The sequence below is a fragment of the Puma concolor genome, chromosome A1, assembly GCF_028749965.1.
Source record: "Puma concolor isolate L17-30 chromosome A1, mPumCon1.1.hap2, whole genome shotgun sequence".
In the NCBI taxonomy this organism is placed as follows: Eukaryota; Metazoa; Chordata; class Mammalia; order Carnivora; family Felidae; genus Puma; species Puma concolor.
In genome coordinates, this window is record NC_141667.1 from 42,586,386 (window position 1) to 42,610,206 (window position 23,821).

General features: G+C 50.8%; 1 protein-coding gene across 3 annotated transcripts in view; it reads left to right on the plus strand.

Moving 5' to 3' along the window:
- The window catches only part of ABLIM3 (actin binding LIM protein family member 3), a 109,379-nt gene that overhangs the window by 53,349 nt on the left and 32,209 nt on the right, over nt 1-23,821 (plus strand). For all 3 annotated transcript variants that reach the window (XR_015241327.1, XR_015241328.1, XM_086679038.1), the window contains exons 6-8: nt 5,994-6,120; nt 9,897-9,990; nt 17,699-17,786. Coding sequence is in view for 1 of the 3 variants with exons in the window: in XM_086679038.1 (XP_086535164.1) it covers nt 5,994-6,120; nt 9,897-9,990; nt 17,699-17,786 (309 nt within the window). In the remaining 2 variants the exon portion in view is untranslated. The remainder of the gene's footprint in view (nt 1-5,993; nt 6,121-9,896; nt 9,991-17,698; nt 17,787-23,821) is intronic.

Genomic DNA, 23,821 nt, shown 5'->3' on the forward strand with positions numbered 1-23,821 from the left:
GTCTACTCAAAAGAGATCAAAAATACTCAGGAACTATCAAGATAAAAGAAGTATATTACTTTTTACAAGAGGAAGTTTTTCGGGGCGCCTGGGTGGCGCAGTCGGTTGAGCGTCCGACTTCAGCCAGGTCACGATCTCGCGGTCCGTGAGTTCGAGCCCCGCGTCGGGCTCTGGGCTGATGGCTCAGAGCCTGGAGCCTGTTTCCGATTCTGTGTCTCCCTCTCTCTCTGCCCCTCCCCCGTTCATGCTCTGTCTCTCTCTGTCCCAAAAATAAATAAACGTTGAAACAAAAAAATTTTAAGAGGAAGTTTTTCCTCGTCATCTTCACTGAGAGGAATTGGCAGTAGTTGCAACTTCACTATCACCATCACAGCTGTCACCACCATCACTGTCAACACCATCACCACCACCACCACCTTCACCACCAACACCACCATCACCACCACTGCCATCACCATCATCACTACCAACACCACAAATACCACCACCACCACCAACAACAACAACACCAGTACCACCACCAATACCACCAGCACCAGCACCACCACCACCAACACCAGATCACCACCATCACCACCACCACCATCACTACCAACACCACCAATACCACCAACACCACTACCACCACCACCACCATCGCCACCACCACCATTGCCACCACCACCATCACTACCAACACCAGATCACCACCATCACCACCACCACCATCACTACCAACACCACCAATACCACCAACACCACTACCACCACCACCACCATCGCCACCACCACCATCGCCACCACCACCATCACTACCAACACCACCATTACCAACACCACCATCACCACCAACACCACCACCACCACCACCAACAACAACATCACCACCAACACCAACACCAACACCACCATCACCACCACCACCATCACTACCAACACCACCAATACCACCAACACCACTACCACCACCACCACCACCACCACCAACACCATTGCCACTACCACCAACACCAACACCACCATCACCACCAACACCAATACCACCAATACCACCACCGCTATCACCACCGCCACCATCACCACCACCACCATCACTACCAACACCACCACCAACACCATTGCCACCACCAACACCAACACCAACACCACCATCACCACCACCACCACCAACACCATCACCACCACCACCATCACTACCAACACCACCAATACCACCAACACCACTACCACCACCACCAACAACAACACCATTGCCACCAACAACAACACCAACACCACCATCACCATCACCACCAACACCACCACCAACACCATCACCACCAACACCAATACCACCAATACCACCACCGCTATCACCACCGCCGCCATCACCACCACCACTATCACTACCAATACCACCACCACCACCGTCACCACTGCTAAACCACGGATAACATTGATTGGCTGTTATTATTGTCAGGCAATGCACTAAGTTTTCTATACATAATATGTCATTTAATCATTATAGCTCTACAAGGGAGAGAATAATTTTTTACAGATGAGAACACTGAGACCCACAGAGCGTAAAGAGCATAAATGACTTGCCCAAAGTCACACAAATAGTAACTAATGAAACTGGAATGTGCCCAGGCGGTCTGGCCCTGGGGCCTATTCCCTTCACACCCTATACTAGAGACATGACTTGCTAGTTGGGAAAGGTCCTGTCTTCCTGGATTAGTTGTCTACGACAAGGAAGGGACTCACAAAACCCACTCATTTTTGCTGATCTAAATGGAATGTATGACACAGTCAAGAAAAACTAAAAATGGCTGTCTGGAGTCTTTAGACACCTCCACAAACTAAAGGATTTGGGGGAACAGGTGGTGGCATCATCCTTTCTGCCAGCTGAAGGCTGTAATTTTGGAAAAGAGGGGAACAGATGAGGAGTGGACAGCTGGCTGTGCAGCAACCAACTCAGGGCAGGGTGTAGTTTTCCTGACCCTGCTTATTATACGAGACTCATGGGCTCCTGGGTGGATGCCTGAGGCTCCATCAGCGGTCAAGGGTGAAAGGAGGAAGAAGAGAGAGAAAAAGCTCCCGATCAACCTGAGGCCAGTACAATAAAGGACCAGCAGGATCACACAGAAAGAAAATCCACATGGAGAAGGCATCTCAGAATCGCCAGGCGGAGTCAACAGGCCTTCCCTGCAAGAGGAATGTTCTTCTGGCCTCAGATCAGAGACTGGATAGTGCCCGGAACATGGGCTAGAAACACAAGAACGTGAAACAAGAATGACAGTGACCATTTATTGAGCACACGTGTTGTGTCCTCCCAGGCCTGATTATGGTGCATCCCCACACTAGTGTTGTAAGGAAGATATTCAGGTAAAGAAGCAGGGGCTTAGCGGTCGCACAACTGGTAAGTGAGGGAGCTGGGATCCTGCCCTCGGCCAGCGTCTCACCATTCACTCTGTCCTCCCGGCCCAGCCTCTAACCACTACACTGTACCAAGTCCTGAATTTTAACTCAGGGTGCTAATTCTATCCCAGGTGTGCCATTGCAACTTAAGGAGATAGGACTCATTGCTAGAATGTGGCCACGAGAGGATGCAGCTATTCAGACAAGACGTATCAGAGAGGTCGGGAATTGTGTGATTGGCCACAATAGACTTCGCTCCATGGAGTCCACAGGGGAATCTGATCGGTGGATGACCACATCCAGCAAGGAAAAGTGAAGCGAGAGGAGTGAAGGAGAGGAGGGAAACTGTAATTGTCTTGAAATATTTAAAGGAGGGGCACCTGGGTGGCTCAGTTGGTTAAGCATCCAGCTCTTGGTTTTGGCTCAGGTCATGATCTCACAGTTCATGAGTTTGAACCCGGCATCGGGCTCTGCAATGACAGTGTGGAGCCTGATGGGGATTTTCTCTCTTCTCTTCTCTCTGCCCCTTCCCTGCTTGCTCTCCTTCCCTCTCTCTCTCAAAATAAATAAACTTTAAATAAATATATTTATATATTTAAATAAATAAATAAATAAATAAATTATTTATATGTTACATAAAAAATAAATATATATATAAATAAATGTATATATATAAATAAACGTATATATGTTTATATATATATATTTAAAGGAAATGTCAGGTGGCAAAAGAGGTAGGTTATTCTTACTGCATAAAATAAGGGGCTTCACAAGGAGTCCAGTCTCAGTCTCCATAAAAAGAAGGCAGTCGTGACGAGAAATGACAAGTGTCGACGAGAGTGTGGAGAAAAAGGGACCCCTGTGCACTGTAGGTGAGAATGTGGACTGATGCAATCCCTGTGGAAAACAGCACAGAGGTTCCTCAAAAAATTAAAAATTGGGGCACCTGGGTGGCTCAGTTGGTTAAGCGTCTGACTTTTAGTCTCAGCTCAGGTCAGGATCTCACGGTTCGTGAGTTCGAGCACCACATTGACCTCTGTGCTGACAGTGTGGAGTCTGCTTGGGATTTGCTGATTCCCTCCCTCTGCCCCTCCCCTGCTTGCTCTCTCTCTCTCTCTCTCTCTCAAAATAAATAAACTTAAAAAAAATTTTTTTTAATTAAATATGGAACTTCCCTAGGATCCAGTAATTCCCCTGCTGGGTATTTTCCCAAAGGAAACAAAATTACTAATTTAAAAAGATACACGCACCCCGATGTGTATTGCAGCATTATTTACAATGGCCAAGATATGGAAGCAACCCAAGTGCCCATCAACCAATGAATGGATAAAGAAGATGTGGCATATATATACCGTGGAGTGTTACTCAGCCACAAAAAAGGAATGGAATGTTGCCGTTTGCAACAACATGGATGGACCTAGAGGGCATTATGCTACGTGAAATAAGTCAGAGAAGGACAAATACTGGATGATTTCACTTATACCTAGGGTCTAAAAACCAAAACAAATGAATAAACAAGCAAAAAAGCAGAAACAGACCCATAAATACAGAGAACAAGCTGATGGTTGACGGAGGGGCGGGGAAGGGGGGATGGGCAAACATGGGTGACCAGGAGTAGGGGTTACTGGCTTCCACTTATGGAATGAGTGAGTCCTGGGGATAAAAGGCACAGCATAGGGAATGTAGTGAATGGCGTTGTAACAGCGTTGTACGGTGACGGAAAGCGGCTACGCTTGTGGTCTCATAGCACCAGGTAGGGAGTTGGTGAATCGCTGTGTTGTATACCTGAGGCTAATGTAACATCGTGTGCCAGTGATACTTCCGTAGAAAAAAAATCAGATACGAAATAAAAAGGGAAGTAACAAAAGAAAACACGAATAAACCTTTACGTGATACGCATTTTTAAAAATCAAAACCGGAAAAATAAAGAAAGCAGGCCTGACAGTTTTGCCTGTCCAAAGGCAAAGTGGGCTTCCGCAGAGGGGGTGAGCTTCCCATCGCTGGAGGCAACTAAGCAGAGGACGGTACCCACCTGTCAAGAATGCTGTAGATTCCTGCGTTAGGTGGGACTGTGACCAACTGCTCTGTGAATTCTGAGCCCCTGTGGAATTATGTAACCCTATCATGGAGGCCCACAGAGACGCGAGTTCGGTATTTGACCCCTGAGCCCCCAGGTTCTTCTGGGCTGAGCATGGGCAAGTCACTTGTATGAAGTCATCTCTAGATGATTACATTCCAACATCTATAATTATTGGGATACAAGTGGGTAGACTTATTCCAGGCGTAAAGGCAGGAAAAGAGATCTCAAAACCACTCTCCCAGTCCCCAGAAGCAGTTTGCAGTCAGAGACCCTCCTGCCCCTAGTCCGTGCTAGGGATGTCGGAAAGGCTCTAGGTAGCCAAGAGCTCAGAACTGTGGGGGCTGCCTCCTACAGGCATGTCATCAGGGCCCAGTCCCTCCCCACAGTTAGCCGGACGCACCCCCTTCCTAGACAGGCAGACACATCATCTTCTCTCCCAGGACCCGCTCCCAGCTGGACTTGAGGGTTTCCAGCCAGCCTCTCCCAACTTGATGTGCAGCTTCTCTCCTCCCCACGGCTCCAAAGTATGCATCTGTCTTGTGGCGCCAGTAGGGAGGCTTGTCCTCTGGTAAACTTTGCCCCATGACCCTTTCCTCCTCCAGAATGGGACATCCGGTCGGGTAGGCTGATTTCCCAGCATCTCCCAAGTACCTCGGACGCTGGCTCCATTTCCTGCCCCTCCCCAGACACCGATGGAGCAACAGGCAGATGCCTGGCCCCCACATTCTGTGGTCCTGATGCCCATTCCAGGGGAATCAGGATAGAGAGTGAGGGCACCGCTCCGGTTTGGGACAGTCCTATCACGTTCTTTAATCCTTGGAGCGGAAAATGTTTGGCATATAAGTATGTTGGAGCAGGGCCAGTCATGGGAAATTCTGTCCTTTTCTTGGGTACCGTGTGAGGTCCGCTCCTTCGTGCGTGTTCAGCAAATATGATTTGAGTGCCTACTATGTGCCCAGCACAGCACTAGGCAAGAGAATAGATTTAACCACAAAACAGAGACGGGGTCCTTGCCCTTGAGCACACAGCCTCAGGGTGGGGAAAATTAGCCACTAAGCTTATCCCTGGAGCAGTGTGTCTCAGATGTTACTCTGCTTGGAGATCTAGGTCAAATTCAGTAGGTCTGGGTGGGTCTGAGATGGTGCACACCTGTAAGCTCCCAGGTGATGCTGATGCCGCGGGTCCCCCAGGTCACGGAGAGCAGCCTGTGTAGTTACTTGCTTGAGGGCAGGCGGGAAGCAGGGCAGACTCCGTCTGATTTTGGATGCACAGTGGGCAGGATGACAGAGAACTTTCGGAAGGAATCCTAGGATGTCTTTCTCCCTCGCGCCGAGACCTCTTGTCCAGAGACCAGGGCCCCAGCGGCCTTTGCTTTTTTACCTGGGAGACCCCTGGACAGGTGCCAGGACCAGGGTGTCCACTGCGGAGAGAAAACCGGCTTTGGCGGGGGGGGGGGGGGGGGGGGGTGGTTCTCCTTCACCTGGCTGCAGAGGAGGGCCGGGATGTTTTGCTCAGTGGCGTCCTCTTGTCTTTGCAGACTGTGCCGGGTGCAAGGAGGAGATCAAGCACGGCCAGTCGCTCCTGGCGCTGGACAAGCAGTGGCACGTCAGCTGCTTCAAATGCCAGACCTGCAGCGTCATCCTCACGGGGGAGTACATCAGCAAGTGGGTGTCTCCCCCCTCCCCACCCCAGCTTCCGCGCCCCCCCCATCCTTCCAGCCTGCCCCCTGCGGCCTTTGCCCGGGTCTCCAGTAGCCCCTCCCTCCGCTTGCATCCAGCCACCACACGGCCACAGCCGCAAACAGCATCTCCCCGACCCTTGGGCCCTTCCGTGGTGTTTCCTCCGCCCGCGATGCTCTCCTCCCTCCCTGACGTGCTTGCGCCTCCCCTCCCGCTGGTCTTGCGTCCCACACTGTCTCTTCAGAGGTGGTCTCATGCCCTCCGTGCCCTGTTTGTGTCCTTCACACGGGCTAACACGGTCTGCAGTTATCCATTTATCCATGTCAACTCTTTAATAATGATACTAATATCAGCTACCACGTATGGAGCTTTTATCGTGTCCCAAGAATACACTAATGGCTGTGTACGGGTTATCACATTAAATCCCACAACTACCCCCATGAGGCGTCCAGCCCCATTTTCAAAGCTGTGAAAACTGAGGCTTGGGGAAGCAAGTAACTTGCTCCATGATTAAATTGAATGTCTGTCCTCACCAAGGCAGGGACTTTGTTTCAGCCACGGCTGCCTTTTTAGCACAGTGCCCGACCCCCCCGGCCAATGATACAGTTGTTGAATGAATTTAATCCATGAGATGAGATACAACGGACACACGAAGCTATCAGGAAAGAGGGCCCGACCCCCAGTGCCTGCGCCGTGTGGCACCAGTCCCCTGGCCACTAGACCTTAGCGACAGCGTTTACATACTCAAGTACCTACAAGAAATCGTGGCCGCAGGCCCTGACTGCTTTGATGCTCTGTGACCCAGACCCTTCTGAGGTGCCATTGTGACCCACTGCTAGGACATAGTGAGCACGTAAAGTTGTAGCACGTATGGTTTTTGCTGTCAAGAGAGTGATAATCCAATAAGGGAGATAAACTACATACATAAAGAATTATGACATCAGCAGTTATGTGATAGGGAACTCAAGAGTTTTGTTGTTGAAGACCCTTCAGATCATAAGTGACAGAAAACCCAATTCGAACTCATTTAAAGCAAAAATGAGAGTTTATTGACTCAGAAATGGGAAAGCCAGAGGCATACTGACTTCGGCGTGGCCGAATCCAGGGACTTAAAGATGTCGTTGGCTCTTTAGAAGTGCCCCTCTCCCCCACCTCTCTCTCCCCCACCCCTCTCCCAACTCCAGCTTCTTCCGTGTTGGATTTATTCTCAAACAGGCGCTCCCCAAAGGGTAGCAAAGGTAATCACCAGCCACTCCAGGCTTTCCTTCTCCCAGCTTAGCCGGGCCGGCAGAGAGAAAGAGGCCTCCTTCCCAAGGATTCCAGCGGAAGTCCCATGGTTGCCCCTGATTTGGCCACCCTTAGGTCACATACCCATTCCTGAGCAATCGCTGGCCAGGAGGATGTGAACCCTAGAGCCAGAGACCAGCCCTCCGTGACCCACAGTGACTGTGAGGGGCAAGGGGTGGCCCCCAAAGGAAACCCCAGGCGAGGTTCTGGGCAAAAGGGAGCACGGATGCTACCAGAGAGCCCTGTCTGCCGAAGGCCCAAGAACAGGGCTGTGAATATTCAGAGAAAGAAGGGATCACTTCGAAGGAGCAGGGAGTGAAATCTGGAGTCCGTGAGAGCTTCATGGAGGATAGTGCTATTTGAGCCAGACCTTGGAAACAGGGGTAAGAATGGAAAATGCAAAGAAGGAAAGCTGGGAGGCAGAATGCCCGGCCTGGGCGAGGGCAGGGTGGTGCCTGACACGTCCATCTTGTTGGCCGGAGCTCAGACGCGTGCACACGTGAAGCAAGGTCCGAGGCTGCAGAGGTGAGCGGAGGTCAGGTCACCGAGAGCTTTGAGCGCCATGGTAGTAGGAGTTTGGCATCTCGCTCTGTGCTTGCCAAGTAAGAAGTGCCCTTAAGTGAGTCACCAGTCAGGAGGCCTTGGGTCTGTGCGCCCGAGTGAGAATTCTTTAGAGGCGCAGGGTTTGCCCAGAGCTCCTCTCAAGGAGGCCCAGCCCTGACTGCCCGTTGCACCTTGGGCCTCTGAAGCCTGCCCTGGGCTCTTCATTTGTCTGCTGGCAGAGTGGCAGGTGCTTAGAGGCACTGGCTGTGGCATCGATGCCCTGGTTAGAAGCCCAGCCTGCATGACCTTGGCGAGAGACTTCACTTCTCCCAGTCCCAGTTTCCTCACTTATCAAAACAGATAAGAAGACCTACCTCACTGGGTCACGCAAAGGCTCAGGTATCAGTGCTTCGTACGTAATAAGTGTCTAGTAAATATTAATTTTACCCTCTGCCTCTCTTTAGAATCACGCATATTTCAAATTCCCTAAGGCCTCCCGACCCGTGGGTCCAAATGAGGCGGGGTTGGCATTTATGCCCAAAGTTTGCTGGCTCATTTTACCCCTCTGCTGACACATGACTTTATCCCCCCTGCAGGGTCACCTCCCACACCCACGGCGTGCGGAAAGGTTGGCAGGGGTGGGAGGAGGCTTGTCTCCTGGGCCCACGAACAGCAGTCTGACCTCTGGGCTTTTCTGGGCCTGAGTCCTCATTGCTGCCTCTCCTTCAGGGGAACACAGCCTCCCTGCCGCCCAGGGTGGGGTCACAGCAGTCCCAGCATGGCAACAACTTGGAGACAAAACAGTGACGTGCCTGTCCTTCAGGCCTCTCTGTGTGAGCCGGTTCTCTTATGCCCAGAGGTGGGGGAAATGGCCCTCTCTGGTCCTGGGTTCATTAGCACTACACAGCTGTGTCATCAGGTCTGGTCCTTAGATGCAGTGTCCTGTTGAAGTCCCCTCTCCGCACACGAAGTCCTCCCTACAGGCCGGCACAGCTGAGCCCTACACGCTGGAGCCGTCTTTCAGTCCTCATGACGACCTGGGTGAGAAACCAGACCGCCCGGCTTTGGACCCAGCTTTAGAGCATCTGCGTTGAGTTGCTGAGTTGCCTCATCCACACAATAGGGAGACTGATAGTTCTGACTTCATAGGGCGGCCGGAAGGATTAAACGAAATAATCTATGTGAAACACCTTTGGAGGGCCCGGCACACCCCACGAAATAAATGTCAGTGGCTGTTAGTAGTAGGAGGTAGTATAAGAATCATTAACAAAAATCCTATTAATGCCTGATAAGTGTTAAGCACCGGGTGAAAACGAAACACATAGGAAGTGCTTAAGGTAGTTTCCTGTTATCTACTGACCCGGGAGGACAGTCAGATGACTCTTTCACTGCAGGTAAAATCTCTTATTAGAAGAGGAGCCCTTAAGGCTATCCACAAAAATTGACCACATCGATTCCCTCCTGGAAAGGGCTAGGAGGAGGGTGAAGGCATTCCCCTTTATACCTTTATAATGTGCCAAGTGCAACTATCACCTATTCTAAGTACAATAAAACTTAATGCATTTTGACAATACTTTTTTCTCACAGCCCTTAGGGATAAAGAGAAGAAAGTGGGTCTGGAGAGCTTGCGGGGAGGAGGGGCGGAAGGAGGACAGAAGAGGGGCGCCCACGGCCAGCAGCCCAGACCAGTGGTTCCCAGGTGCGCTCGGGAAGCCTGCCGAGATGCAGATTCCCAGGCCCCCTTCCAGGGGTTCTCTGATTCCAGAGATCTCGGGGGGTTGGCTGGGGAGTCTGCATTTTTGACAAGCTCCCCAAGTGTTTCTAATCTTGGCCCAGTCACCACTGGCTGCGGGTCCTGGAACCTCCACGCGGCTCCCCCGCGGATCGCCACGCCCCCAACTTCCTCTCCCTGTGTGGATTTCCTCTTGCAGGGATGGTGTTCCGTACTGCGAATCTGACTACCACTCCCAGTTTGGCATCAAATGCGAGACCTGTGACCGATACATCAGCGGCAGGGTCTTAGAGGTGAGTGGGGTTCAAGGAACTGTGAAGGTGTTTGCGTAGGATGGCCCGTGACTCCAAAAAGTCATCACTGAGGCCCCCTTCTTCCCTAGCCTCCTCCGCCCCCCCCCCCGGCCCCCACTGCCTCTACCCCGGCTGAGCTTGCTGCACGACTTGAGCAAGTAACTTTGCCTCTCTGGGCCCTCCCAAAGTGAGAAGCCAGACAAAATTATTCCTGGTTCAGAAAACGCCGTGCTGGGAATATCGGTGGCTTCTCTGGACTCAGACCCAGATAGATTACTGGGGAGAGACAATTACGGGTTTCTTCCCAACCTGCTAAAGGATGGAAGCCAGTTTTAATTTTTTAAGCATTTGGTAATGTGCCGATTTAAGAACGAGCTTGTCTACTGGCTTGCTCCCTGAGCCCTGCTTTGGCTGGTCCATCACCATGGCAACAGCTCTCCCCTGCCTCTGATGCACAGCCTCAGCTCTGCCAGTAACAGGCAACCTGCACCCCTGCCCGAGCTCCTATCTGCTGGCCTTCCTGGCCTGCCTTCCCACACCCTGTGAGCCCAGAAAACTGTCTTCCTATGGTTTGGGACCACCCACCTCGAGGAATTCAAAACAGGAAAGAGTTTGGTGCGAAGGAAAAACAATGGCGTAAGACTAGAAACAAGTGGGTTCTGATATTGACTCAACTGCTCCCTCATGCTCAGATTTGGGGTGAGTCTCTTTGCCTCTCTAGGCCTCAGTTTTCCCTTCTGACAGTGGCTGGGGGATGGCAGACTGCTCTTCCAGGCAGAATCGCGAATTCTGAGAACGCCGGTCACTTGGTCAGCGTTACCTGAAGTCAGCGCTTGTGTTGAGAAGGATTCTGCAGCCGTGTCCAGTCTGTGCAGGAAAGAGTGTAGTAACCAGGAAAGCAGGATCCACAGAGATGCATTGAAGCTGAGCCCCAAGGATAAGAAGGAGGCTGTCTCGTGACCAGCTAGGGGAGAATAGAGCTTGCCCCATTCAAAGAACAGAGGAAAAGGCCAGTGCGGCTGAATTATATAAATTGGGGCTAGGAAGGATGGAGTCTATCACACAGGACATATCGTATAGGGCTTTGTAGCCATTTAGGAGTTTGGATTTTAGAGTAAGTGCAATGGCAAGGTAGTGGAGAGTTTTTCATTTTTTTTTTTTAATGTTTTTATTTATTTTTAAGAGAGAGACAGAGTGTGAGCGGGGGAGAAGCAAAGAGAGAGGGAGACCCAGAATCCGAAGCAGGCTCCAGGCTCTGAGCTGTCAGCACAGAGCCCGACATGGGGCTCGAACTCACAAACTGCGAGATCATGACCTGAGCTGAAGTCGGACGTTTATGCGTCTTAGCCACCCAGGCACCCCAGGTTTTAAACCAAGAAGCAACATGATAAGATTATGTTTCTAAAAGATTGTAGGGAGTCAGAGAGAATAAGCTAAAGGCACAGAGCTGACCAACCATTAAACCTTTCCAGGGAGCAGTAGGAGTGCGATGTGGAAGACAAAGCAAGACACAGGAGCACAGCTGGGGTGTTGGCCTGGATTTCTGAGGGCCCAATACCAGGGTGAGGCGTTTGTGTGGGATTCACTGGGCAATAGGGCTTATGCAAAGACTGAGCCTGAGTGACCCACTTAGAGCTGCTCCTTAGAGAGGGCATAACGGACACGGGCTCCATTGGGAGGAAAGAAATAGAAGTGGGAGACCAGCGGGGAGGCCATGACGTCATGGGAAGGATTCAAGACCTACAGCGGCAAACAGGAGCACCACCTACCTCCAGCATGACGGAAGTGAAATTCCCATCTCTTTGCTGCGGGGCAACTTGTAGACAGGAGGGTTGAGGGAAAAGAGGCCAAAGGTTGTACCAAAGTGTCAAGCCTGGATGAGAGGACGTCTGCTGCTGTCATCTGCGGAATGAGGGGTGGCAGGGAAAGCAGCTGGTCAAGGCAGAAACACAGCGAGTTCCATTTGGGACAGGTTGTGATTGAAATTCCGAGAAGGTTTCAAGAAAGCGGTCAGAAATGTGGAGCAGAACTCAGGAACAAAGCTCCATCAGGCTTCGCAGCGTGGAGGGAATAATCTCAAGAAGGCTAGGATTTGAATAATAGTCAGCGCCAGGGGAGTCATTGGGATGGAGAGAAGGAGGGAGGGAGAGCAAGAGAGAGGAAGAGAGCGAGGGGGAGAGAGGGAGGGAGGGAAGAAAGGAGGAAGAAGGAGGAAGGGGCTGAAGGCAGCCTGGGGGAGTGGCCGCTTACAGGTGCACAAGGGGAGTGAGGTGTCAGAGAAAGAGGAAGAGCAGTCAGGGACGTGGGGGGAGAAAGGGACCTGGACCACAAGAATAAGGAGCTTCAGAAGGGATGGCGAGGTCGGCCAGTGTTGGTCAGATTCTGCGGAGCAGTTGAGGACTATGCGCGCTGAGAAGAAGCTGTGGAGTGTGGGGAAAGGTGACCTTCAGAACAGTCTGAGGTCAGCTGGATTATAGGAGAGAAGCGTCTGCATTGTAGTGGGGTAAAGGGTCAGTGGGATGGGCGGTCATAAAAGCAGACTTTTTCGTTCGAGAAGGAAGACACTTGGATCACCCACAGGGCTGCAGACGGGAACTCATCCCAGCATTTCCAAGCCACTCTGACACTGTCTGCGGCGGCTGTCTTCTCCCTTGTGCTGCTGCGTTGAGCACTTGAGCATCCCGGGAGCCTCCTCTCGGGCTGCTGGTGTAACCGGGTTTCGATTGATTCCATTTGTATGAGGCTCCATTAGCATCGTGGACGTATTGATTTTTTTTCTTAAAGCTCGAAGAGACTTTTAGCTATCAACTAGTTAGCCCTCCTCGTTTTACAGATGAGAAAAGGGAGCCCCAAGACGTGTGGTGCAATCCCAAGGTCATACGCAGTGTTTCTGGTAGAGCCGGAGCTAAAATCTAGGACTCCAGACTCCTATATCCCACACACGTGGCCACAGCTCTCTGCCACTCAGTGGTCTTTGAGGTCATGTGATGTCATGAGATACATGGTTGGAGCGAAACAGACTTGGATTCCAATGTTACCGCTTCCGGCCATGAAACCTGACACCAAGTCACTTTCTCTGAGACTTAGAGTCTTTATCTATCATGGCAAATACTACTGTTATTTAACTCCTGATGGATATGTTAGCGTGAAATAATAGAAAATATAATGAACTTCTCTCTGTCCCTGGTTCCCAGCACAGGGCTCCTAAAACTTGCAACCTCCGTAAGTGTTAAGAACACCAGGAGCATCTTTTGTATTGATTTTATATACATTAATAGCATAAATATTAGTATTTGCCCTTGACCCTGGTTCCTGACACAGAGTTCCTAAATCTCTTCCTAAATCTGGGTGATAGGAGTGGCTTTTGTTCTAATGAGGTGACTGCCGGTGGGCTCCTGGAGAGCTTCAGGGTGGGGGCTGGACACCAGAAAGATCTAGCCATGAATAGAAGCTTGGAACTTTCAGGGCCACCTCGCATCCCCCAGAAGGGGGAGAGAGAGGGTCTGGAAACTGAGGTGATGACGGATCGTGCCTCTGTGATGGAGCCTCCATAAAAACCCCCAAAGGGTGGGGTTTGGAGAGCCTCCGGGTTGCTGAACACGTGGAGGTTCTGGGAGACTGGTGCACTGGGAGGGGCCGTGGAAGCTCCACGCCTCCTCCCGCACCCCTTGTCCTACGAACCCCTTCCACCTGGATGTTCATCTCTCCCCTTTGTCATCCCCTTGTATAATAAACCAGTAAACATAAGTGTTCCCCTGAGTTCTGTAAGCTACGCTAGTGAATTATTGAGCCCAAGTTGGGGGGTCATGGGAACCCCAATTTATAGCCAGTCGGTCAGAAGCACAAGTGACAACCTGGGACTTGAGATTGGCATCTGAAGTGGGGGAGGGGCAGCCATGTAGGACTGAGCCCTTAACCTGTGGGGTCTGATAGTCTTTCTAGGTAAATAGTGTCAGAACCGGTTAAGCTATAGGACATCCAGCTGGCGTCTCAGAGAATTGCTTGCAGTGGAACCCCCCCCCCCGCCCCCACCACACACACACACACATCTAATGTCAGACGTCTTACGAGTGTGGTAGTCGTGTGAGAGTAAAGGACACGCACAGAAGTGTCTTTACAGTTAGCGAGGACTTTTTTGGTTGCAAGCGCAGAAACCATAGTCAAATAGCTCAGACCAAAAAGGAAATTTATCAGCTCCCATAATAAAAAGCCCAGGAGTAGGTCTTGCTTCAGGCACAGCTGGATCCAGGGCTTAAACAAATGCATTTGGAGCATCTTACCATCTTGGCTCCGCTGTACCTTGTGTGGGCCTTATTCTCAGGAAGGCTCTCCTTCATGATGGGGAAGTTGGACACCATTGGCCCCAGGCTTATATCCTATCAGACAGCCTGCCCAGGAGGAGGAGAGATTCTCTCTTTCATAGCTCAGCCCGGGACTGGCTCTCACTGGACAATCTCAGGCCCATCTCCAAACCAATCACTAGGACCACAGAGTGGGAATACACTTGTTGGTGGGGTCTGCCCTACTTAACCACATGGACTGATGTGGACAATGAGTAGTCCCACTCAGGAAAGGCCTAGTCGCATGACCCCCAAGCTGTTTCTGGAAGAAGGGGGAAGGACAATGGCCAGGCAAAAATAACAGTTGCCCACCACAGGGCCCAGTGCATTTGCTGGTACACGATAGGCACTGAATTAAATCCCATCCCCCCCTTTCCCATGCCCTCCCTAGGCCACTCCGCAGCCCCTTTCCTTCCTAGTCTCTGTCCTCTCCAAAGAGAACGACAAACGTGGTATCCCGGTACTGCCTTTCCTAACCTTGTGGTTCTCGGTCCTGACCAATTTGCCCCATTTTTGTCCACCATTTTCTCGATTCCGGTGTGTTGACAGACAGAATGTCCCGTATTCCCTCGCTGACTTGGATTCCCTTATGCTGGTGCTGGCTGCTCTGGCAGCCTCCCTCCCCACCTCGCTTCCAAGCTGTTGCTGAGATGTTGTGCACCCTCTCCCAGCCGGGGCAGGGTGACGGGGCGTGACATTTAGGAAGACGCCAGGCTTCAGTTGCACCAAGGCGCTGTTGCCTCCCTGGAAAACAGGTCTATAATTGAAATGATAAAGAGACACAAAGTAGGAAGAAGTTACTAATTAAACCGATTATCCTTGTCATGGTAGGAGAAAATCAGTCCCACATCTCAGCTTGGGAAAATAGCAGGCTCCTTCCAAAGTCTGAACACAGTTTGCTTCGATGATGAGAAGGGCGTTTTATCACCGGTGGGAAGCCCCACAAACGAGAGTGAAACAGGAACATTGGAGACTTTTTTTGAAAGTCTTCATTTTGAAAAATCTGCCCCGTTCTTCATTCTTGCTAAGTTTTTAGAATAAATCAAGTATCTCCAGAATAGGCAGGCCCATGCCCCACCCCACCACCCCCCAAAAAGATTCAGACATAAGCCTTGAGAATTACTCAATTATATATTTTTTAGAATTATTCAATTATAATTTTTGAATTGTAAGGAACCATTACCATCCACCCAAATGATGGCTTGGGGGGGGGGGGGCCTTTAATAATCCCCCAGTACCCATCAATTTCACTCAGACCCATCCCCCCAAACTAATCCTGCCCTCGCATGCATATTTTGCAGTTGACTCTTGACTCTTGAACAACACGAGGGTTAAGGGCACCGACCCCCACAGAGTTGAAAATCCGTGTATCGTTTTGGCTCCCCTAGACCTTACCTAACAGCCTACTGTTGACTGGAAGCCTTACCAATAACATAAACATAGATTAACGCGTATTTTGTGAGATATGTGTATTATATATGGTATTCTTTTTTTTAAGTTTATTTATTTATGTTTGAGAGAGAGAGAGAAACATGAATGGGGGAGAAGCAAAGAGAGAGAGGGCCAGAGGATCTGTAGCGGGCTCTGTGCTGGCAGCACAGAGCCTGATGCGTGGCTCGAGCCCACGGACCGTGAGATCATGACCTGAGCCGAAGTCGGACGCTTAACCGACTGAGCCACCCAGGCGCCCTATCTATATACAGTATTCTTACAATCAAGTAAGCTAAGGAGAAGAAAATGTTGTTAAGAAAATCATAAGGAAAAGAAAATACATTTACGGTGCCGTATCGCATTTGTCAGAAAAACGACCCACCTGTACGTGGTAAGTTCAAACCACAGTTCAAAGCAGTGTTGTTCAAGGTCAAGTGCACCTTCAAAACAAGTCCCCCCGCTTCCAACCCCAGTGTTGAGCCAACCTCCTCCATATAGAGAGTCTGGAGATGCCCCTGAAGGGCATCTTATGTATCACACCCTCTTGGCTGGGATTGTAGTGTCACAGCCGTCAGCGCGGGAGGGAGTGCCGCACGGGTGACAAGCCCTCACGATTCCAGCTTCTACTGCTTCTGGCGAAACCTAGAGGCGTCGCCTTCTCTGAGGCTGTGTCTTGCCCCACAGAAGAATTTGCACTTGCAAATCATTTACATTTTTACTTGAAATAGTTGTAAGGAAGGAAAGTAGGAATCGTCAAGGCGGCTTACCGAAACCAGACTGGGCTGAGCTGGGGTTGGGACGGAGGCACTCAGGTGCAGCAATCACAGGCCCGGAGCATCGGGGTCGGAAGGTCCCCAACAGGTCCTGCCTTTGTGGGGCCCATTGTTTGTCCACGGAGCCCCAAAAGCCAAGTTTTGCCACGTCTACGGACCTTGTATATGCCTGTGTGGCAGACAGCATCACAGCCTCTACCCCACCTCCCCGCCCCCCCACCCCAACTCCGAGTGCCACAGCAGGCTGGGTCCTCCCAGGGGCACTGGGGATCCACCAAAAGCTGGCTCACTTACAAATAATTAAAAAAAAAAAAAAAAGACAAAAAACATGTAACAGGAAAAACCAGGATCACTTGCTATACTGCCAGTAACCAAAAAAAAAAAAACACACACACACACAACAACAACAACAACAACAACATAACCCACAGCTCTTGCTAAATTCTACTGTTTGTTGGAGGCTCCAAGCCTCAAATCTGTTCTCATTCTTAAAAAGGTAGGTTAGTGGGGCACCCGGGGGGCTCAGTAGGCTGAGTGTCCAACTTCGGCTCAGGTCATGATCTCACGGTCTGTGGGTTCGAGCCCCGCATCGGGCTGTGTGCTGACGGCTCGGAGCCTGGAGCCTGCTTCGGATTCTGTGTCTCCCTCTCTCTCTGCCCCTCCCCCGTTCATGCTCTGTCTCTCTCTGTCCCAAAAATAAATAAACGTTGAAAAAAAAAAAAAAGAAAACGAAAAATTGACAGAGGATTGGAAAGGAGGCCTCCCCCCCGCCCCCCCGCCTTGATCCAACGTTATTAAATCGCAGGTCCAGGTACATTCAAAGTCACTTGGGTGCCACTAGTGACAAGGGCCCCATTCCTGGGGAACTGTTGGGATATCTTCAAAGCAAGATTATTTCCTCTTCTGGAAATGATGGACCAGTGGCTGTCAAGGCTGTTAAGGGGCCCTTGCACTGCCGGAATAGAAGTGCAGGTGTCCAGAGAAGCCCCCTGACCTGCCTTCAGGGACCCGTGGTGTGGAATCACCAAGCTTCCTGGGTGGGCTTTTCAGTGGTTCACGAAAGTACCAACACCCTTGATGCGCCCAGGAGATGTTCAGGCCCAACCTGCCCCCTGGACGGCAGCCCCAGCTCTGACCTCTTTATTTCTTCTTTTCCTTCCACAGGCGGGAGGGAAGCACTACCACCCAACCTGTGCCAGATGCGTACGTTGCCACCAGATGTTCACCGAAGGAGAGGAGATGTACCTCACAGGTAGGCAGATGCGGCCTCGTGGAAGGCAGTCCTGTCCACCCATGTCTATAAAGGAGACACGGTCTCCTTCATTTCAGTGTTATCTTTGCTTTGGCTTCTTCTCAAAATTGCAATTAACTCGCCCCTCTCCGGGTGGTTTGGCAAAGTTGCCGGTGTGGCTAATATGAAGTGACATGTAATCTGCCTTCCGTCCCTGTGCGCCTCCGCCCGCTGCTTAGCTGGCCTGCTTCCCTGGCAGCGCTCTGAGCAGACTCCCCTGGCTCTGCCTGGGGGCGGGAGGTTGAGCTGAAGCAGGCCAAGGGGACAGAGGACCTCAGAGAGATGCCTGTGTGGCAGGCAGCACCACAGCCTCTGCCCCCGCCTCCCCCCCCTCCCCCCACATCTCCGAGCGCCACGGCAGGCTGGGTCCTCCCAGGGACGCTCAGGATCCACCGAGAGGATTGGAAGCAAAGAGGGACGGGTTTCCCTCCGCCACTTCAGAGGGCCCAGCCGTCAGGCCCCAGGATCCTTGCAAGCCTTCTCATTAGTCCTCAGGCTCTGCTCTGTCCTCCATCGTCTGCTCCATCGTCCAGCCTCCCGGGGCATCGTCGTGTCCTTGGCAGAGCCCTGAGCCCTGTCCGGAGGTCTTCAGGGCCCCTCCCCACCCACCGTCTCAGGTACCAACACTTCAGCCTTGCGTTAGGACCCTCTCACTGAGGTCTCAAGCTGCCTTTCTCTTTCTGGCCCTGGACAAGCCCTACATCTCAGCTGCCAAAGCCAGTTTCCAGTTGCTTCTCCGTCCATTCCACAACTATTTTTTGAGACCCTACCATGGGTGAGCTCTGCCCTGGGGTCGTCAGTGAGCTCCAGCTCCAGCCCGAGCCCCACTGCCCTACGGCCCGACGGGGGGGTGGGGGGGTGCAGTCAGTAATCCCACAGATAACTGTCAATAGTGATAAGCTTTATGAAGGGGGGAGGCTTGGGACGCTGAAAGCACTCGATGGGTGGGGTGCACGTCAGGGAAGGCCCCCTGAGGAAGGGCCAGGAGCGGGGATCCAAAGGATGGGTGGGCGTTAACTGGACAAACAGGGGAGGGCTGGGATATGCCCTCTGAGGGGATAGAGGCGGGTAAAGAAATGACAGGCGTGGGAGACCAGGAGGAGACGGAGGGGAGAAACGAGGCTGGGAGGTGGGCAGGGGTGGACAGTGAACACATGCCCTGCTGCCTGCCTCCTGGAACATTCTAGTCTTCCATGCCCCCGTTTGGAAATCCTGCCATTCCTGGCCCAGGTTAGTCACTGCCGACTCTGTAACCCCCTCAGGTGCCCCCACCCCGCCCACAGGCTTCTTCCCAGGCTTCTCCAGCTTGCAGCAGAGTCCTTGGCCTTCTCCCTGAGACCTTTTGATCCTGACATTGATCCCACAAGTACTCACTGTACAGGTGGTCACTGTTGGCTGATTAGTTGGATAGCTGGCCGATTAGTCATCCCCAGATGTTTGAATAGCCCCAGGAGGGCTCTTCCTCCAGATTTCCCCACAAGGCAGAACTAAGGCCGGGGACACAGTTACAGAGAGCGTGTCTTCCTATCAGGCTTGTTCTACCACGAATGCCCACGGCCACAAGTTCCCTCCACTTGCAGTGAGTGCCTTTGCCCAGAGTAGGACTTCGCAACCTTAGCACTACTGACATTTGGGGCCAGAGAAGTCTTTGGTGTGGGGACTGTCCTATGCATCGCACGGTGTTTAGTAGCATCCCTGGCCTCTACCCACTGGGTGCGAGTAACGTACTCCTTCCCATTGGGACAACCAAAAAGATGCCAGACATTGCCAGATGTTCCCTGGGGGGCAGAATAGTTCTCTGTTGAGAACCACTGGCCTAGAGAGAGTCAACAGAATCTCGTACTATCTACTGGGACTGCCGGAGCAGGAATTCCTATGTTGGATTGAACTAGGTGACCATTCCTAAGATGCTGTGAATTTACGAATACTTGCTTGCATGTACAGTCATACAAGTACTGGAGATGGAAGGATCCCACAGGTCACCCTAGACTGTAACGTAACAACCTCATGGTATAGATGGGAAATGTGAGGCCCAGAGACAGGTAGAGAACGTAGGGCCAGACTGGTCTTATGACTCCCACCCCAGGGCTCTTTCAATCTCACCTCCGGGACCCAGGCTCTGCCTGTTACTTAGGTCCCTGTGAGGACTGGACCTCCTCCTTCCATCAGTACTGATCTGTAGGTGCCTGGGTCCCTGAGTGCGTGCTGCAGCAGGACCCTGGGTTATGTGCTAGGACATTCCCCCTGAGTCTCAGCAAACTGCATGATGTCTTCATGAGCCCTGCGTCCATGGCAATCCGGACTTTGCACTTAGTCTGGAAATTTTTTGCATGGTATTCCTCTCCCCCTTTCCTGGCGAACACATATCCTAGTGTTGAAACCGTTCTCTCGTTCACATCACTAGAACAATCAACATCTTTATCTCCCTGCCTGAATTCTCAATCCTAACCTTGCCCTATTGGATGCCTTGAACCCTGGCTCCACTGCTTCCTGAGTTCTTGACCCTGGGCCAGCCTCTTAACCCTGAACCTCAGTTACCTAGCCTGTAAAATAGGCTAGTAACGGTCCCCACACGGCATAGCAAATTCCTGACACATGGAAAGCTTTTAGTTCATTCATTCATCCAACAAATACCTATTGAGCCTTCACCTGTGTTCCCAGTGCTGCCTTAACTACTGGAGATATAGCAGCGAGGTCCAACAAGTTGACTGCCCTCACAGAGCTCACATCCTTATGTACCAGAATCTTCTAAGCCCTGCTTCTGGCCAGAACTTCATAGAATGCTGAAAGAGTTAAGTGATGAGGTGAACAGCTTTGTGATCATTCGAGAGAATGCACAATCAAACCTACGACAGAGATGCCTGCGGGAGGTGGGAGATATTTTTGGTGATGAAGGAAGGGCCTGTCACCCTCCTCCTTAATTATCTCCTTCCGACCCTCCTGGCTCCTGGGAGAGTGGGAGTAATTGCAGGGCGCTCAAGGACCTGCCTCAAGGGATGCTGAGTGATTCTACAATGAGGGGGACCAGGCCATCCCGTGCTGGAGTCATGCTGACTCCGGCTGTGGGTGTCGTGGGGGAGGCAGCCACCAGGCGCTTCTGCTCCCACTGAGATTGCCTTGGACACCCTCCCTGGGTGGGGGTAGAAAACTCTCCTCGTAGGCAGCACAGAAGTAGGGAGAGCCCGCTGAGAGCCTGGACTCCTGGGTTCAGGCACCAGTACTTCTGCTGATGGGCAGTGACCTTGAGAAGTACCTTTCTTCTCTGGGTCTCTTCCTTCACCTATAAGACGGGGAAAATTACTCTGTCTCTCATTCATGCATTCAAACTGGGGCCCTTCTATGTGCCAGGCTCTCTGTGACGTGCTGGGTGCTTGGACGTGAATGAGGCACGAGAGCTTGCTTCGTGGGTGAAGTGTACTGGTCAGGACGGGAGACCGACTTAAATAGAAGTGTAAACACAATGACAAGCTGTGATTAAGTGCAGAGAAGGGAAGGTTTGGGAATGTTTTGGCCTCCTGATCTTGTCTGGGGGGTCAGGGGAGGCTCTGCTGAAGGAGGGGGATTTCAAGCCAAGAGTTTGGAAATGAGTAGGAGGCGGGAGGGTGAAGAGGGGAGGAAAGATGGTGGAGGCGTTGGGAACAGCAGGTGCAAAGGCCTGCGGTGGGCGGAAGCATTACACGGTGGAGAAACTGAGGCAGGCCCACACACCTCACCCACAGAGAGCAGGTGTGCTCCACAAGGTCCTCATGAATATGGGAGGGAATGAATGTGAAGGTGCTAGGTGCCCCATGAAGCAACATAAATGAGAGAGAGCATTAGGAAGGCTGCAAAGTTTAAAAACCCGGCCTTTTTTTTTTTTTTTTAATGTTTATTTATTTATTTTGAGAGAGAGAGAGAGAGAGAGCATGAGCACAGGAGGGGCAGAGAGAGGAGACAGAGAATCCCAAGCAAGCTCCACACTGTCAGCACAGAGTCCGATGCGGGGCTCGAACTCATGGACCGTGAGATCACGACCTGAGCCGAAATCAAGAGTCGGTCGCTTAACCGACTGAGCCACCCAGGCGCCCCCTAAAATCCCAGTCTGGTCAGTTCTCTAGCGGGACACGGCAAGGCACTGGCAGCCAGCCTCGGGAGCTTCTTTTGGTCAGTTTGTTTGTGTTTTAATCACTGCATGATGGCTTTCTGATGAGCTCTAATTGGGAGAAGGCTGACGTCTGTCTGGATGAGAACTTCCTGGACCCCGGGAGACAAGCAAGTTTTCTTTTGTTTGTTTTAAGTTCTGCTGTTCATTCAGCCTTTTAACTGTTTCTGTAAAGATGCCAGATTTCTAATCTGTTTGTTGTCCAAACCCGTCATTTGAGCTTCACCAGGAAATTAGGTCATTGAATCTGTGCAGCAAAATAAGCGCCAAAATGCCGCAGGTTCGGGCAAAACATACTGAAATCACAAGGTTACAGCTGCTGGATCGGTGGGAGTTTTCTAAGCCCCAAATGTGATTCATGAGATAGATTTTGGTCTCATTCTAAAAATGCCTATGCCCAGGAAAAAGGAAAGACAGACTTTGCTCCTGTCCTTCTTTCTTACACTAAATACACCCCGATTCCAAGGACCTGGGGGGGGGGGGATCACTGGGAGCCCAGGAGCTCAGCTGCACAGTTCTAAGCAGGTCTCTGTCATCACTCATGTATTTAACTAAAACCAACAGGCAGGAAATCTGTTATGAAAGCCTGACAAACCTTACTCTGCTAAGGAAAGTATTGTAACAAATTGTAGGTCCTACTCCATCAGCTGATAATTCATGAAGCACTTACTATGTGCCAGGCACGGTTCTGAGAGCTTTAAATGCAGAATCTCATTTTTTCCCCACAACAGCCCTATGAGCTAAAAGCGCCATTAACCTCCCCGTTTTAGAGAACAACAAAGTTTAGAAAGTTTATGTCCCTGGGCCAAGGTTAGGCTGGCCTATCTTCCTAGGCTTTGTTTAGGGCACTTTCTTCCATTTAGTTTCAGAATTCTTAACCTGCGGTTTGTAGTTGCCCTTCTGAATCCAATGAATCCCCCGAAGTTGCTTACCAAAGTTCACACGTAGGTATATTTCTCTAAGGAGAGGGTCTGTAGCTTTTATCAAATTTTCAGAGGTGTCCACGGCCCAAAATAAAGTAAGGAGCCTTGGTTCTGTGTTAATGCAAATCCAGACCGGAGCCCTGAAAGCTTGCTTTGATAACTACACCAAAACCTTCTCTTCTATTTCAGATCACGTTGTTTTTGTTTTGTTTTGCTTTTTGGGTTTTGTTTTTGTTTTTTTAGTTGGGGCGATATAAGGTCCTGGCACCAGGAGGTATGTATTTCTGGCACGGCCAGGGATGCCATTGATATATGGCGGAGGTTTCTCTTTCCTCTGACAAGCACCTGAAAAGAGGTGCATGGAGGAAGCAGATGTTCAAGACAGGTGCCTTCCGCCCTTCGGATTGCAGAACACCAGCCCTCAGTCATAATCGACGCGTCTCATCAAACCACACTTTAAAAGGCACTAACGTCCTATTATTGGTTGCTATAATCTGGTAGTTTAGCATTGTTATTTTAAATTGGATCTCTCCACTGACAGCTTAGTTTGTAGGAGTAATGCTTAAAAACTTTAAATCTCATGTTTCCCCAATCCTGCTACATAATTTTAGACTCTTCAAACATATCCCGTTACCGTACTAAATTGATATCTCCTCAAGTCTGAAACTACTAAGCATATTTCACTTTAAATAGAATACATTTTCATTTTGGATGAACTGCAATATTTTTTTTAGACTTTTAGGGTTACCAAACATCTTGAATCCTATAGAAAATATTATAGCATAGTAGTTTAAAGTTGGTGATTTAAAGTCTGTTTCCAACTTGCTTCTTCTCTCGGGTCACCTCAAACTCAAGACGATGTGGCCATTTTCTCGCTGGTTACATGTCACATCTACTTCACCAGCCAATTTGTCCACGTTGGTCAGAATTAG